This window comes from Heterocephalus glaber, unplaced genomic scaffold, assembly GCF_053883595.1.
Source record: "Heterocephalus glaber isolate CG9 unplaced genomic scaffold, H.glaber_assembly_v1.0 deba00001645, whole genome shotgun sequence".
In the NCBI taxonomy this organism is placed as follows: Eukaryota; Metazoa; Chordata; class Mammalia; order Rodentia; family Bathyergidae; genus Heterocephalus; species Heterocephalus glaber.
In genome coordinates, this window is record NW_028258398.1 from 563,408 (window position 1) to 579,386 (window position 15,979).

At 59.2% G+C, this 15,979-nt stretch overlaps 1 protein-coding gene and 1 long non-coding RNA gene across 16 annotated transcripts; one reads left to right on the forward strand and one right to left on the reverse strand.

The window, feature by feature from the left end:
- The first annotated feature begins 376 nt into the window (after positions 1-376).
- Positions 377-2,707, forward strand: LOC110347534 (uncharacterized). The gene is made up of 3 exons (XR_002392217.2): positions 377-1,281; positions 1,456-1,583; positions 2,546-2,707. It is a non-coding gene; the product is annotated as an uncharacterized LOC110347534 (long non-coding RNA).
- Tpra1 (transmembrane protein adipocyte associated 1) lies at positions 2,687-13,737 on the reverse strand. Of its 15 annotated transcripts, none has more exons than XM_087196952.1 (14): positions 12,721-13,737; positions 12,266-12,534; positions 10,202-10,298; positions 7,353-7,494; positions 7,107-7,239; positions 6,677-6,724; positions 5,444-5,530; positions 5,286-5,358; positions 5,085-5,182; positions 4,640-4,750; positions 4,478-4,538; positions 4,281-4,403; positions 4,113-4,193; positions 2,687-3,259 (listed from the first exon to the last, which is right to left on the reverse strand). In XM_087196952.1, exons 1-14 carry the CDS (start codon positions 13,058-13,060, stop codon positions 2,883-2,885), a joined length of 2,040 nt encoding a protein of 679 aa, XP_087053078.1. In that variant the 5' UTR covers positions 13,061-13,737; the 3' UTR covers positions 2,687-2,882. The 15 variants fall into 15 exon arrangements, with proteins under 15 accessions (XP_087053078.1, XP_087053079.1, XP_087053082.1 ...); XM_087196953.1 differs by having other exon boundaries at positions 5,103-5,182; positions 12,721-13,733; XM_087196956.1 differs by having other exon boundaries at positions 4,281-4,383; positions 12,721-13,733.
- Between the last annotated feature and the right edge of the window lie 2,242 nt (positions 13,738-15,979).

A 15,979-nucleotide genomic window follows, 5' to 3' on the forward strand; every position in this document is an offset into this window, starting at 1 on the left:
TACAAGTATAGCCACTTGGCTAATACTGATCCAGTAGTAACAAAGGCATGTGGATGACATCAGTTACCCTGGCCAAAATCTCTAGTCTTTGTTTTGTTTTGTTTTTTGCGGTATGGGGAATTGAACTCAGGACCTTGAGCTGATATCTCTAATCTTAATCTTCGTTTTAGTCTTCCTTGATGGGTGAGGATGGCCCACCACAGTGAGGTAATAGTTCATTTCTTTGGGAAATCCCAAAAGGGTAGGGCCTATTACAGAATCATCTCCAGCTTCCATTCATCCCTGAGGGAAGTATGCAAATCTGGCCATTGTGACTTTAATCTCCAGGTCCTGCCTCCTTCAGAGGCTCCTCCCGCCACAGCTTTGATGTCGCCTTGAGAGCCCAGTCCCTTTCTGGCTGTATATTAATATTTCTCTAACTTAGCTCCCTATAATATTTGTACTACCAATCTTCGGCTGAGGTTGGAGGATTGGTGACAGCTTGAGGCCAGCCTGGGCTACATAATGAAACCCTGTCTCAAAGAAAAAGGAAAGAAAGAAGCCACTCCCCTGGGTACAGGGGCTGTAGGAAGCGCCCAGACGGGCCTGGGGGACCTGTCTGAACTTCCCCGGGCTGGATCCCTCTGGAACTGTTGCATTTTAGGGATGTTTAGTTTGTTTTGGGAAAAATCGAAATTCTGTGTGCGTGTGTGTGTGTGTGTGTGTGTGTGTGTGTGTCTATGTCTATATGTACATTCATTGTGTGTGTGTGTTTGTGGGAAGCATCCTAATATTTAATTTCTGACAGTTAATTTGGTAAACCTTATGCAGGCTCATGGAGCATTGGCTTATTTAAGGGAGCAATGCTACATAATTTTAGGGTAAAATCATTTGGTTAGCCTAGTTCTCCTGCCTACAGCCCAGCTATGGAATTCCGAAACATAATTGCATTTCGGCCTCCAGTCACAACTGAGACCTCAATGATCTGGTGATGACGCTGTGATTCTCCAGGACAAGAAACATCCTGGGAGCTGAAAACATCCTGGGAGAACAAACATCTACTCAGTTCCTCCTTGTTCTTGGATTGTTACATCTTATTTATGCAGGATGTACTGAACTCTCTGCAAGTCATTTGATATATTTGTTTCTCCCGAGGTGTGCAGTAAGCTGGGGGCTTTCGTCTAGCAGCACTGATCAGACCCAAAGCTCAGCTTCTTCTCAGTCTCATTTTTCTACCTTTCCTGTAAATCGCTGTGTGCTGCCGTGGCTCGCAGGAGACCAGGACTCACTGCAGAGGTTCTGGTAACGCCCCCTTCCCCTGTTCCCTACAGCTTATGTTATTGTTTTAACTCCCTCAAAACCCAAGACCATTGCCCTGAGCTACATTCCCAGCCCTTTGTATTTTTTGAGCCATGATCACACTTAAGTCACTAAATTGCCCAGGCTGGGCTAGAACTTGCAATCCTCCTGCTTCAGGTTCCCAGCATTGAAATTAGTGCACTCCCAGGCTCCCCGAAGCTTCTGAGGATCATGAGGTCAGGACTTGAAGCACAGCAGGGAGCATTCTGGATGCCCCTTCAGGGGTCGCTTCAGTGACCCAATGAGTGAGTATCCCCACACGCCAGTCTCCCAGTCACGGGTTTCTGGGGGAGGCAGGTAGGTGCTTGGTCTCCTCCTTGGAGGGCCCTCACTCCTGGGCACCTTGGCCCAGCCATGCAGAGATGATTCTGTCCCAGAGCCTCCCAGAGCAGCAGCAGCTGCTGACCAGAGCGACTTTGAATACACTTCGCGGTGGTGGCTGGATCTTGATTTGCTTCACATCTTGTGGAGTTTCTGTCCCCAAAGACACCCGAAATAAAATGCTGGGCCTGGGGGTGCTCTGTGCCACCCAGACAGCCCTGCGAGGTCTCCTGTGCACCCTGGAAAGTGTGGACTGGCTGGAGCTCCTGGCCCAGTGTGATGGCCCAGCGACAGTTCGGATTCCACCCCGTGGGGAAGGTGTTTCTGGTCCTTGTCACAGTGCCATGCGGGGGTCAGAGCCTGCCCTGCCACAGGCTGAGCCACGTGACCTGTCAGCAGTCCCCACCAGTGAAGCAGGTGCATGGGCCACCAGGGCCTGCAGAGCCATGCAGGGCTTTAGGTGTCGCCTGAATGAAGCATCAGGAACTGTAACTCACAGCCCCCGCAGTGGCCTTGAAGCCTGTGTGCAGGCCCCGGTAGGGGATCTCGCCTCTCCGCCCATGTGACAGGCCGAGGCCGAGGCCTCCCCCAGGCCCTGCAGGGCTGGGACCTGTCCCAGGGCGGAGACGCTGGCCCGCTCCTCTCCACCCTGGGAATCCCCTACCTGGCCAGAGGTCCCTTCTCAGAGCTCGTCTGGAACACAGCAGTGTGGATGTGCGGGCACTTGATAGTCCCAGGGGGACCCAAAATCCTACTGTGAACACCATTCTACAGCCTTTCTCCCTCAGCACGCCTGCCACGAGCCTGGCATTACCTGGGGGCTAAAATACTAAGCATTGTCATTACTGGGCCATTCCCATAATCCAGGCCTCTGCACTATTTCCAGTGCTTACAAGGATCCCGGAAATGGCTGAACGTGCTCTTTCCCCACCTGGCCTGCACTCCCGAGGCCCCCACAGCCCACCAGCGCCCCTCCAGCACCCCGGAAACAACCCCTGCATCCTTGCGAAATCTCCACAGCAACTCCTCCTGTTTTTCTCTTTTTATTAAAAAATAGATCAAGAAAATATACACGCTGCAGCCTATCCCTCACAACAGGCCCCGAGGAGACCACCGCGCCCTGGGCATGAGCAGAGCCATCCTGAGTGCCCGGCTGTGCCCTGGGAGATGGCATCTGGGCCTGGCACTTAGCAGGTGAGGGTGGGCGGCAAGAGGAGAGGTCCCTAGCTGGAGCACAGGGGGACAATAGGAAGTGGCCTCCAGACTTGGGGTACAGGTGACCCCCACATCCCCCACCTGGAGGCTGGCCCCGGACTCCCCACCTCTGTCCCATGGGTCCCCAGGCTGAGCCACAGCCCCTCAGGCATTGATGGTCTTCCAGCGCTCGCTGTCCGTGCTGTTGATGCTGCCTGTGTGGCAGGGCATGGAGGCCACATCATCCAGGTAGGCCACCCCACCAGAGGCAAACTGTGTGCTCGCGGCCCCAGAGGCCTCCACACCTTCCCGCCGGGCCACAGCATAGGGCTGGGGCAGGTGCATGTCTGGCTCCTCGGTCTCGTCCACTTGGCATTTATAGGAGAACAGGATCTTGGGCTCCGAGCTGGTGTCGGAAGAGAGGGGGCTGAGGGGCAGTGCAGGGGCCGCAGGTCTCTAGGAGGTATGCTTACTGCTGCCCCAAAGCTGGTGCCCGAGTCCAGCAAGCATGGCCATAAACCCGGCCCTTCCTCGGGCCCTGGGAGCTGGGGCAGGCAGCCCTGAATCAGGAAAACTCTGGAAACCCAGGCTGGGGCCGAGCCCTGCCCCCAGGACCCTGTCCACTGGGCCTTCTCCGTCCCTCAATGCTCAGGACGGCTCCAAGGGGAAGAGGCTGCTTCCAGCTTACAAACAGGAGCCTGAGTCTCTGTGTAGAGCCCAATTCGGGACCCATCCTCACCTCTCCTGCTCCCCCAGCTCCATCCAAGGGCCTCCAAACACCCAGACCCGTCCCACCGCACCAGCGGCTGAGCCGATTGGATCCCAAGTCTGCAGCTCCCCAGCCCGGCCCTTGCACAACCACCACCTGCAAGGCCTTCACCCCACGGGGCTCACGCGCCCGGCCTGGACCCTGGACCTCCCTGCTGGAGTGCGGGCTCCAGGCAGGCTGGGGTGGCGTGGATCCTGCGGGGTGTGTGCGCACAGCAGGCGCTCAACCCTGCTCCCTGAGAAGGACTAGTGTTACTGAGGGAGAGGCAGTGCTGCCACCCACGCTCTCGCGTGGGAATGTGAATGTCCATGCTCACCGCTCCGTAGTATGGACATGGAAGAGTCTGTGCCAGTGCCTGGTACGGACACACACGCACCCACACCCAGCCCTGCACAAGGCGCGATCCCGCCGGTGGCCACGCGGGGGCGCTCGAGCCCGGAGGCGGTGCAGGGCCAGGCTGGGGGAGGGAGGGGCGTTCCAGCGGACTCACCCGAAGAAGCTCCGCAGGAAGGCCACGTAGATGAGTGGTGCGAAGAAGCTGAAGTAGAGGAAGGTAGTGGCGTCCACGCAGCTGGGAGGGCGGACAGAGAGTCAGGGGGCGGGCTGCCCCGCCCGGCCATGCCCCAGCCACACCCACGTCCCTGGCGTGCGTGCGTACCAGAGCCCTTCGATGATGTTGGCACACAGCAGCGCGCTGCCCAGCCCCTGCACCAGGTTGAGCAGCGCCAGGATGCCCGCATACACGTAGAAGCTCCTCCGCGCTGTGGAGGGCGGGGGGAGTCTGAGGTCCTGCCTCGTGGGCCAGGCTCCGCCCCCTCCTATCCCCGGGTCCCCCCACCCCGGGCACCCGCTCACAGGGCAAGGAGATGCGCTCCTTCAGCGGGGTCTTGGGCAGGACCACCACCAGCGAGTAGACCTGTGGAGAGAGGACAGGGCTGGGGGGCGCGGGGAACCCTGCTGGCCCCGGGGTCTGCCCAGCACTGCCCTCCCCTGCCCCAGCCCTGTCCTAGCCCTCACCAGGAAGAAGAAGCAGGAGCTGACCAGCCAGAACTGGCGGCCCCCGTGCCCGTAGATGTTGAAGTCCTCGGCAGACAGGTGGGCGTCAGGGTACAGGATCTCCAGGGTACCCTGCACGGGGAGGGCCTTTCCTGAAGCAGAGCCCCTCTGGGTCTCCACCTTGCTGCCCCTACCCCAGCCTGCTCCCAAGGCGAACCCCAGCACCCAAACAGGCCCAGCCTGAGCCAGGGCAGCAAGGCGTGAGGTGCCGCCCCCGGCCTCTATCTATGCAACTTTCCCTGGGCCTGCACACCTGCGTCTTCCCTACCTGGGCTGCAGGTTTGCGCCCCCCCCCCCACTTGCATGCCCTGGGTCAGAATCTCTAGTGGGGGTCCCAGGACCTGCCTGGGGACAGGCACCCAGGTGAACTAACGGTCTGCCAGCCACACCTGATGAGCTTTCCAACCTGGCTCCCTCCTCGTACCTGGGTGACCGAGTAGGTGAGCGACAGCACAGTGGTGATGGCCAACACCCGCTTGATGCTTGACTTGCTCTCCAGGTGACCTGGAAGGGACGCAGCTCAGCCAGGGGCAGGCAGCCCAGAGAGGGTGTCAGGTCGGCCCTACCCTGACAGGGGAGGGACAGGGGAGCCCCCATGGCAACGCACCGAAGGCCAGGCCCAGGATGACCACGCTCAGCTCAATGGCCAGCAGGAAGAAGCGGGTGATCTCCCACAGGATCTAGACAGAGTGGGCCAGGTCAGCCTGGGGTCATCCACCCAAGGCCAGGCCTCCCTCTCCTCCCTCTCGGGCCACCCAGACGCACCTTGTCGGCCACCGTTGCGGCACTGGAGGTGCTGACTGTCATGGACACCACAGCCCGGGCAATGCCCACCAGGGCCACCACGAACACCTGGGGGGTGAAGGAGGGATCGGGCGTGAGTCAAGGTCTGGGAGGGGCGGGCCAGCAAGCCCAGCCACCTCTGCAGGGGTCCTCCTGATGCCAAGGAAGGAAGTGACCAGTTGGAGCGGGAGGCAGGGAGGACAGCAGTGGCTCCAGGTGGCAAGAGACCCCCACCGCACTGATCTCACAGCTGCCTCTGCCCTGCAGCCAACTTCCTGGCCAGCACGGTTAGTTAGCAAGGGTGGGGCCAGACTGGCTGCTTCCCCAGTCTGTGACCTCAGGTAGGTGGCCGCACCTCTGTTCCCCAATTTCCCCATCTATAAAGTGGGAGTAAAAACAGCACCTGCTGCCTTTGGTTGTTGGAAGCACTGAGGGGTGACTGGTGAAAATGTGCCCAGTACCCGACCTCCAGTCAGTCCCTTTCCTCTGGCCTCTGAGTGAAAGTGGGTTTCCTGACACAGAAACAGAAGAGCCCACTCTCATACACACTCTGATCTTTGGGCCCTGGAAACTGCCTGAGCCATGGGGGGCTGGCTGCAAAGGTGACACTGCCACCTGCGCCCACTGGGTGGTCACAACTGGTGCTCAGGGAGATACCACACATGGAAGCGGACCACACAGGACCCAGAGGGGACAGAGGGGCGGAGCTGCTGGCCAAGGTCACTCAGCCGCACGGCCAGGGCTCAGACCCCTCTCCACACTGTTTCCTGGGCTCTCCAGCCAAAGGTCTCCAAGAGGAAGCAGGCCAGGAGTGCGGACTGCCCTGCCCTGGGTACATGACCAGGGATTGCCTGCTGCCCCAAAGAGGACATCTGCCTGCCATGTAATAGGTGCTTAGTATCTGCTGAATAAATACACGAGGAGTAAATGGTCAGAGAAGAAAGCAGGAGTCCCCCAGCCCTGCCCTCCCAGAGCCAGGAGGGCCGCAGTTGGCCAGGGGCTGGACATCTGGGAACACCTCTAGGGGCCCCAGCCCTCCCCTGCCCCTGCCTGAGCCAGACCCAGGGGACCCAGGAGCCACTCGGCTCTTGGGATGACGTCTAAGTATCCCAGAGCAGAGAGGCTTCCACTGGGTCACAACCTGGAGGAAGGGAGCTGGGCAGCCCGCACCTGGTGTCCACCCCCGGAGGCGCCTTCCCAACCATGGCCCCAGACCTTGTCCCATGCACCAGGACCACCACGTAATGAGAAGTCCGGCTCTCCCTGTGGTAGGAAGTCGGTCTCCCAGGATGGACGGAGGAAAGGACAGACGGATGATGGGTGACGCTGCTGCAGAGTCTCCCTCCCAGCATCCATCCAGGGACTCCCGCCTCCCACCTCCCGGTCTCCTGTCCGGCTGAGCTGAGCCTCCCTCCTGCTCCGCAGGGCCCCTCCTCCTGCAGGCCACAGGCTAGCTGTGAACAAGGTCAGCGGGAATTCCAGGAAAGAGGGGCTCTGGAGGAGGCCTTCGCTCCGAGCTGCTCCTGGCCGATGAGGGAGCTCACCGAGCCAAGGCCAGAGAGGCAGAGAGGGAGAACCGTGCCTGAGCTGGCTCTGCATGTTATTGCCCCTTTGGCTAAGGCCGTTGGAGTGGGAGCAGACGCACCAGGATGTAGAAGGTGATGAAAATGGGGCTGGAGCTGAGGCGGATCTTGGCCCGAGCAAACGGAAGCTTCCAGAGCAGGAAGACGAAGAAGAGCACGTTGGGGATGAGCAGCAGGAGGTCCCAGTACCGGACCCTGGAGACGGCACAGCAGGGGGCTCACCGGCGAGTCGGTGGTGCCCGCGCCCCCCAACAGCCCAGAAAGCCGAGCCACACAGCTGAGCTGCCGGCGGCGGGCGGTGCCCTCACCTGGAGGTGCCCACGTCCTCGTACAGCAGCAGCAGGCAGCGGTGTGGCACACTGATGTTTGGGGCCCCAGGCAGCGGCACCGCTGTGCTCCTGTTGGCCCCCATCACCCACTCCGGGGTGTCCATCCAGCCGGCAGCAGGCCCTGGGATGTCAGAGCCCCATGGTCAGCAGCTGCTGGGTCTTGGGCCCCTGGGGGAAACCAGGGGGGCCACACCGACAGCGCTGTCCCCCCCCGGAGCCCAGCTCGGAGCCCGGCTGTGGTGGGAGGCCAGGCTCTGGGCAGGGCCTCTGTCCCTGTCCCAGGCTCCACTGCATGACCCTAAATCACACGGGCCACCCCCATCCAAGCACCCCCGAGAGCCAGGCACAGCCACACCAGCTATTCGGAATCACCCTGTCTCGCCCCATGTGGTCCCAAGGGGCTAGGGCCAGACAGGAGGTGGGAGACAGGTCCACAGCAAGACTGGCTATAGATCCCAGTGCTGCCCCTGCCTTCCTGGCTACTCTGTGCCTCAGTGTCCCCTCCTGCCACTCTGCAGAACTGGCCACAAGGCCCCCGACTCTTTGAGGTCACCCAGCAGCTTAGGGCTGTGTGATGATCACCACGGGAATACAGGGCTGGGCCTGGGGGACACATAGGAGGTCTCCAACTGGAGACAGGTGTCGGGGAACAGAGGCACCACAGAGGGCACAGGGGAGCCATCACGGGCCAGGTGCTCACGAGGGGATCTGGGTACGAAAAGCCAAGAGTCGGCTGGGGATTTAGCTCAGTGGTTTCGCTGCCTGCTGTGCAAGCGCAAGGACCCGAGTTCGATCCCCGGTACCAAAAAAAAAAAAGAAAAGCCAAGAGTCCAGCCTGGGGCGAGGGACCACCTGGTGCAGTGGCTGGAAGACAGGGACACGGACCCGCAGGTCAGGGGATGCTGGGGAGACAGGAGCAGAGGCCTGGCGAGTCCAGAGCAGGGTGAGCAGGGCGGGGGCTGGCGGGTGTGGACGTCTGGGATGCTGGCTTGACAGAGTGCACTCAGGTGTGGGTCTCCAGTCCTACAGCAGACGCCAGGAAACGGCGCCGCGTTCCCACAGCCGGCCACTAGGTGGCAGGCAAGAGAAGAAGGGTCCTCAGCCCCAGGCAAGCGCAGGGGAGAGCCAGGCCTGAGGGCGGTGCGCTCCCTAAAGACAACGGGCTTCCCCGCTGGGGGCCGGCACAGGGCAGCGGGTAGGCAGGCTGCTCACTGCGCGACAGCCCGGGCGACGGCACCTAGGGTTCCCACCTCGCAGGTATTCTTACCTCGGGAATATTTCTGTGGTACTGAGGACTGAACGCTGGGCTCTTGCATCCTGGCCTTTTTTATACTTTCAGACAGGGTCTCACTATGTGGCTAAGCCTTGGTTGGGTTTGAACTTGGGATCCTCCTGCCTAGCCCTCTACTGCCAGGATTGCAGGTGTGTGCCACCGTTCCCAGCTTTGGCAAATTTTAGAAAGTAAACTCACTGCCTCAGTGACAAGGCCTCGCTGCAGCACAGCCTTCGCAGTGCCACGCGAACACTGCTCATGTGTCACCAACACCGCCCCTGAGGCCAGCGCTGGGGGGGGGGGGCAGGGACATCCTCTCCACGTGCCTCAGCCATGAGATGCCGGTGTCAGCTCTGGCCGGAAGGAAGGGAGAGGGTGGGCCTAATCGATGGGCTGACTTCACCCTTCCCAGAACAGCGGGGCTTTTCCCAGCTTTTCCTGCAGCTGGCTGCGGCCATGTGGCTCAGTTCTGTACAACTGGACATGAGCAGAGTGAGGCTTGCCACTTTCAGGGTGTGCCCTTCTCCCTTGGCTGGAATGTGGATGTGATGGCGGGAGCAAGAACAGCCACATTGGACCACAAGATAGGAAACCTGTACTGAGGATAATAAAGCAACGAGGAAGAAGCTAATGGGATCCCTCCATGGCTGTCCTAGGCTGCTTACACAGACTGCCAGGCAACAGACAGAGGTCATCTTCTGTCTTCTCATGTTGGCCTTGTTTCAGGGGCTAAGCATGCAGCCCAGGGAATATACAGACACTGCTTTGGAGTGGTTGGCCAGACAGAGGTCTAAATGAGAAAGTCTCAGCCATGGGGGAAAGCCAGACAAAGAGCACTCTGGGGAGAGAACAGAGAGTGCAGAACGGGAGAAGGGAGACTGTGAGGTATGGTAACAGTACCTCGAGAGGGGACAGTGGCTTCAACCGGAGGCAGCAGTGCGATATCGCAGAGGGTCAGCCAGAAGGAAGACCCCACTGTCCCTAGGGAAACTCCAGCTCCCACTTCGTCTGCCAGGCAGGCATGGCTGGCTCTGCCCCCTCACAACCAGAGAAGTGCCTGTGACCTAAGCCTGCCCAATCAGGGCACACCATTGCCCTGGCCAATGACAATCTGCCCTGAGCCTTTGGCTTTCATCCTCAGGAGACAGATACTATGTTCCAGCTGAGAAGTCAGTCAGACACACACCACTTTAGTCCCCTAACTGGGGACCCACCTGAGAGTAAAGCCAACACACAAAGAACCCATTTGAGCCCCAGGATTCAGCCACACCTGACACCAATCCTACCCCTTGGCCTTTTCAGTTATAAAGTCCCAGAAATTCCCATTTCTCTACAAGCTTCCAGCTTCCCAGGCTATGGAGTCACCAGGCATGGGTGGCACTTCTGGCTCTACCACGTGCTTGCTGGGTGACCTTAGGTGAATCACTGCCCTGCCTGAGTGTCATGGAAATGATAACACCTACCTAGCAAGGTCATTGTGAGGCTCAAACAAAACCTGCTAAGTCAGTTATCTACACCAGCAACACACACTCAGGATAACTGCTGTTTTTCTTACCAGGGGAGGGGCCTGGGGAAAAGAAGAAAGGGTCCATTCCTGGGTCCAGATGCCAAGGGGTGAAGAGAAAAGGAGGACGTTGGCTGCTCTCCTGGCCCTGTACCAAGTAGGACCAGCCAATAAGCAGGGAGTGGTGGCACACATCTATAATCCCAGCACTGGGGAGGCTGAGACAGGAGGAGGAGGGCCACTTCCACAGACCTCCTCTTTTGACCTGTCAATTGGATCTTTCCCTATGAATGGGTTGTTATCTTTCTTTGGGTGGGCCATGCTCTTCCTTTAAATGAAGACTCAAGAGAAACTTCCCATAGACTCACAAATTCTATTGCTTTCCACCCTCACAAGAGAAATATGAATGTTCCCAGCTCCAGAAAATACTGTAATGCACCTTTCTCTTGAGGACCAGCACTTCCATTTCTATTTCTTTTAAATTTCTGCCTCTTAAATCCCTTTATCCCTCTTTAAAAAATATAAGGAGCTTGGCGTGGTGGTACACACCTGTAATTCCAGCACTCGGGAGGCTGAAGCAGGAAGATTGCTGTAAATTCAAGGCCAACCTGAACCACATAGTGAGACCCTGTCTCAAAAAGATCAACAACAACAATGCACACTTCCTATGAGCGGGATCAGTGTGAGGTCCTTTTCACCTGGTGACACACTTGACACTGTCCAGCCTCTAAAACGGAGGGACTGACTTGTCCCCAGAACAGATGAGGGATGGGGAGGCACACAAAGAGCAGGACCCGGCCTTCTCTGCCCGGAATTCTGTTAGACAGTAGGCCCAGGACGATCCACACTCCCCTCTCCAGGCTGGTGTTCTGGGCTTTTCCCTCTGTGATCGTCTGGTCTTGGGGACAGATGCCCCAGCAGTGACAGAAAAGGGTTGGTAGGTCAGGAGAAAAGGGAAGGAAGCTGGGAGAGGAAGGAGTGGGGCCACATGGGAGGGGACATTCCCAGGGGAGGAGCTAGGGACACAGTCCCCTGGAGCAACAGCGAGCCTCCAAAGTGATCAGAGGCTCTTCCCACCACCGGAGGGGGCCTGTCCTGCACTCTAACATTTCGGGGACCACTTTCCTGCCCACCCTTGCACTGCAGACCCCCCCAGTGAGGGTCATCCCCTCTCTGTGCTCCAGCTTTCCCAAGTGCCACCTGCGCAGCGAGACTGACCCCAGAGCAGCGAGGTGGAAGGAAGCGATGCCCAGTAGTGTAGTGTCGTCCCCAACTCTTCCCGCGGCTCAGCTCAGGTTCCTAGAGCTTTCAAACCCCGCACCCAAACCACCCTTATCCTCCAGGCTTGGGGACAGGAAAGGCGGTCACTGTCCTAGAGAGGCCACCTGGACACCCCAGGCAGGAGCTGCCAGGAGGAAGGTGAGGCCCAGTGAGACAGGACAGGCCCCGCCAGCTGCTCTGCGACCCTCAACCTGTCCCCTGCTCTGCTTGGGCTCCTCATCCAGGCCCAGCTCTTATCACTGCTGCTGCAGCCTCCTTAGGGACACCTTGCCCGGCCCACCTGTGTCTCCAGCACGCCCTGGTGCCCTGGCGTGCGGAGGTGTTCACCATCTGTCGCCAGCGTCTCTGGACGCGCCTCGTGACCCAGTTCCTTAGCACAGCGCTAGCAAAGTCTGCTCAGTGCAGGGGACTAGGGCACAGGTGGACAAGTGACAGGCGGACAGGGCACAATGATCTCCGCTTGCACAGGGCCCCTCTGGGCAGCAGCAGGACCCCGGGGACCCAAGGACCAGGGTTGGGCTCAGCCGCGGCCTGCGGACAGCGCTGGTCCAGGCGGGCGGGCAGGGCCACCACTGTCGCTCAGGAGACCCCAGGCCCTTCCTGCACGTGCCCCTGTCACGGCCCAGGCCACTGTCCCCTCCTCAGCCCTCCCTGTCCCCGAGCCCCGGGGACGCTCGTCACCCTGCCCTCTTCCCGCGAGTCCCCGGGGCCCTGGGAAGCGTCTCCAAGGCTGCCCCCCGTGGAAGTGGGAAGGGACACGCGTGGGAAAGGCGCGGGAAGGCGATGGGGCGGCCCGCCACGGCGGGCCCAGGGCGAGGACCGCCACCTCCTTACCTGGGAGCCCGGCGCTCTCAGCCCGGCCCCCGGAAGGACCCGGGCCGCGGGACGGCGCAGGCCGCTAGGCTCAGCCTCCGGCCAGGTCAGCAGCGGGGCCGGGGAGCGTCGCGAAAGAGGCTCGGGGGCCGGATCGCGGAAACAGGAGGAGATGGGTCGGCGAGATGTGGTCAGCACACAGGGCCCGCAGGCCCCGAGGACACCGTACAGCTGTCCTTCCCGGCAGCGGCGACCCGGCAGGCTGCACCGTCTTTTCGGTCCAGCCAAAACTGGGAAAACAGCCACAGTCCCTGCTTGCAGCACTCAATCCCGTCCCCCAACCCGCGGTAACCTATAGGAATGGGCCTCCGCCGAAAAGCGAGGAAAAGGCCAATCAGAACCCCAAGAGGCGGGGCGGCCCACTCAACTCTTAAAGAGACGACGTAGCAGGGACGCGGAGCCTGGCGTTTACTTACCCAGAAAGTGGCCTGGGTCGCGGCCTCGCTCGAGGAGGGCGCCCTGGCTCCGCCTCGGTACCTTCCAGCCTCTGGAAGCTGTCAGCAGCCGCGATCGCGGCCGCCGGCGCTCCGCCTCCAGCCGGGACTTCGGCTTTGGCGGGCCGTCCGGGACGGGGTCTCCGGGGACTGCCCTCACGTGCTGGCTCCGCAACCTCGGGTCACCTAGGCGGGGGTGGTTGGTCACCTGGGCGGGGTGGTTGGTCCCCCCTCCCCACGCCTTGCCCGGCTTCCGGAACCGCTTTGATGGGGCACTGCAGGATGACCAACACTTGTCCCAGCCCTGCGCCAGAAATAGCATTTTACAGGGAGGAACCCGAGGTTCCGAGGGGTTAAATAACCCGCCGAAAGCCACACAGCTAGGAAGTGACCCGGCCGCCCCTCCCCCGTCTGTGACTGCAGGTTCTTCGGCCCCCTCCTCCGGAAAGCATTCCCGGATTGGCCCTGTCTCTGCGTCCTGGCTCTGCCCTCCTCCTCATCCACCAGCTCAGTAACCGTTTCTGTTCCTGGGGCTTGCAGTGTGTGGGTCCTTGTCACACCCCCTCCGAGCGAACCTCCCGACACCCTCGCTGGAGCCGCCGGACAGCCTCCCTGACAGGACCCTCCCAGGCACCTGCCCCTTCTCGGGGCAGCCCCACGGCGTACCTGGCGCGGAGCGCAGGTGCCCGGCTATGAAGTCACCCAAGGCAGGCGCCCCGAGTGGTACGGGTGGGCTGGCGGGAGAGCCCCCTCTTCTATCTCAGCTCCAAGGTTTGGGGCTTTGAAAAGAGACCAGAGTGACCAGCAGGACATGGCACTCCCCCGGGACTCCCCGGGCTGGAGTTCTTCTGGGGTGCTGAGCCTGTGCTACTTCCGCGTTTGCCAGAGAAGCACCGCCTGCTTCTGAGGTCACTGATGACCAAGCCCCAGGGGGCCACAGGGCCAGCACAGACCTGAGCTTCAGCCAGCAAGTCCACGCCCGCCACCCTCCTGTACCGAGCAAAACACAAGTCCTAAACCGCTTCTAGCCCGCGGGGCTGGGGGCGGAGACCACCCCCCACCGGGTGGCAGGAAGGAGAGAGCCTGTGACCAGGCCTAAGGACCACCTTTCTTCTTGTGCATTTTAAGAGTACAGGCTTCTAAGCTGGGTGTGGTGATTTGGGCCTCTAATCCCAGCACCCTGGAGGCTGAGGCAGGAGGCCCACTCCGTGAGTTGAGACTAGCCTGAGCTACATAGTGAGTTCAAGGCAGCCTCAACTACATAAGGAGACACCCCCCCCCCCACACACACCAGTACAGGCTTCAGGTTAGGAGGGGGTCTGAGGGCAGAGGCTTTGTGGCATCCATGAAGTTCAATAAATGATAGTTTTAAAAAGATCTGACTCTGGAGTCCTGTTCCCAGCGACACTAAGCTCGAGGGTGGCACCCTTTCCACGTTGGCCTCCCCTGGGTGGCAGAGGGGACGATAGCTGTCCCAAATGCTAGAGGTCCTGTGGAAGCCAGGTGGGTTCACTCTCTGTAGGATCATCAGTCACAGAAGGGGCCAGGAAGGCTGTGTCACAGGAATGGACACATTCAGGAGTTGGTAGGAGTCCCATGCCAGTTCCTTGGTCTTCGGGGTGAGAATTGTCATAGTGGTCAAAGTCAAGTGAAAGCCTCTGAAACACCAACATCATTACTCACCGCCCCAGCGAAGATAGTAAAAAACAGTACCTCAGATGGCTATTTGGGAGGCTGGGGCAGGAGGACTGCAAGGTCAAGGTCAACATGGGCAATTTAGCCAGACATGTCTCAAATAAAAAGGGGTGAGGATGTCGCTCAGTGGTAAAGCACTTGCCTAGCATGTATTGAGGCCCTGGGTTTAACCCCCAGTACCACAAAATTTTAAAATTTAAAAATCACAGACCAAGGAAAATGGCAGAGATGAACGCCATCCTTAAAAACCGAAGTCATTTGGGGTTGAGAGTTGGACCTTCATTTAATTGTATCCCTATTTATTTACTTTATATAAGTCTTGGTTTTTTGAGACAGGGTCTGGATAGGTAGTTCAGCTGGCCTCAAAGTCACTATGTAGCCCAGGCTGGCCTCGAACTCACAGTGATCCTCCTGCCTCAGCCTCCCAAATGCTGGGATTAGAGGTATGTGCCTCATGGCACTGATTTACTGTATCAGTCAGGCCAGGTGAACCAGGAGTGACAAGAAAGTGAAGACTTTGCTTTCAGTGAGCTAAATGCACTCCAGAGGGCAGCGCTAAACCCCACGTACAGCTCTGGGTTTGCCACATCGATGGTGCTCAAGGGGCCTAGCAGTCTGGGGCATCCGAGGTCAACTTCTGCAGAGGAAAGGACATATTCTGTCACCCAAAAGGAAGCACAGTGTTTGCGGGCTGCTTTGGGATCTAGAGGCAGCACTTTCCACACCTGTACAGGCTGCTGTGACCTGAAGGGCTCTGGGTAACAAAGGCTTCCAGCTTGAAAGTCCAGCCCACAGCAGGAAAGGGCTGTCCCCATGCCCACAGGCCCCACGAGCCCCACAGACCCATGGTGTGGCAGGGAAGATGCTGTGTGGCATTTATGACAGGCCCTGGTAGAAAAACCACAATACCACAATGTAGACCTCAGGCTCTGGACTAAGGCGAGGTGACTGCAGCAGAGAACCATACACAGTTCAGAAAGCAGCCTGCAATGCCACTGGACCCTGGCAGAGGTGACCAAGGGACAGCGAGTGACCATGAGACCAGAGCTGCTTCTCGTGGACTGGGTTCTACTGGGCCCATTCGATTGTAAACCACAGTGATTTTTCATGAAGTAGCCACAGGGTGGCCAGGCGTGGTGGTGCACAACTGTAATGCCAGCATTCGGGAGGCTGAGGTGAGAGAATCGCCACAAGTTCAAGGCCAGCCTGGGTTAGTGAGACCCTGCCTCAAGAAATAATTTAAGAAGAAAAGAAAAAGAGAACAGAGTGATGTAAGTGACCCAGAGTGTGTGAAGGGGGAGATTCTCCAACCACCCCCAAGCCATTCACAGCTGTGCCCACACACCCTCCGAGTTCCAGATGTGAACAAGTGAAGGCCTCCTGGACCTCACCGATCATCTAGAAACCAACTCGTCCTGTCCTCCAAACTCCTCTGCATCCCCATCTCAGAGGTGGTGCCACCATCCACCTACCCAAGCCTGGTGTTTGGGGTACTTCTCTTTTACTGTCCCCAAGCATCAGGGCCTATGGATTTCACCTCTTTTTG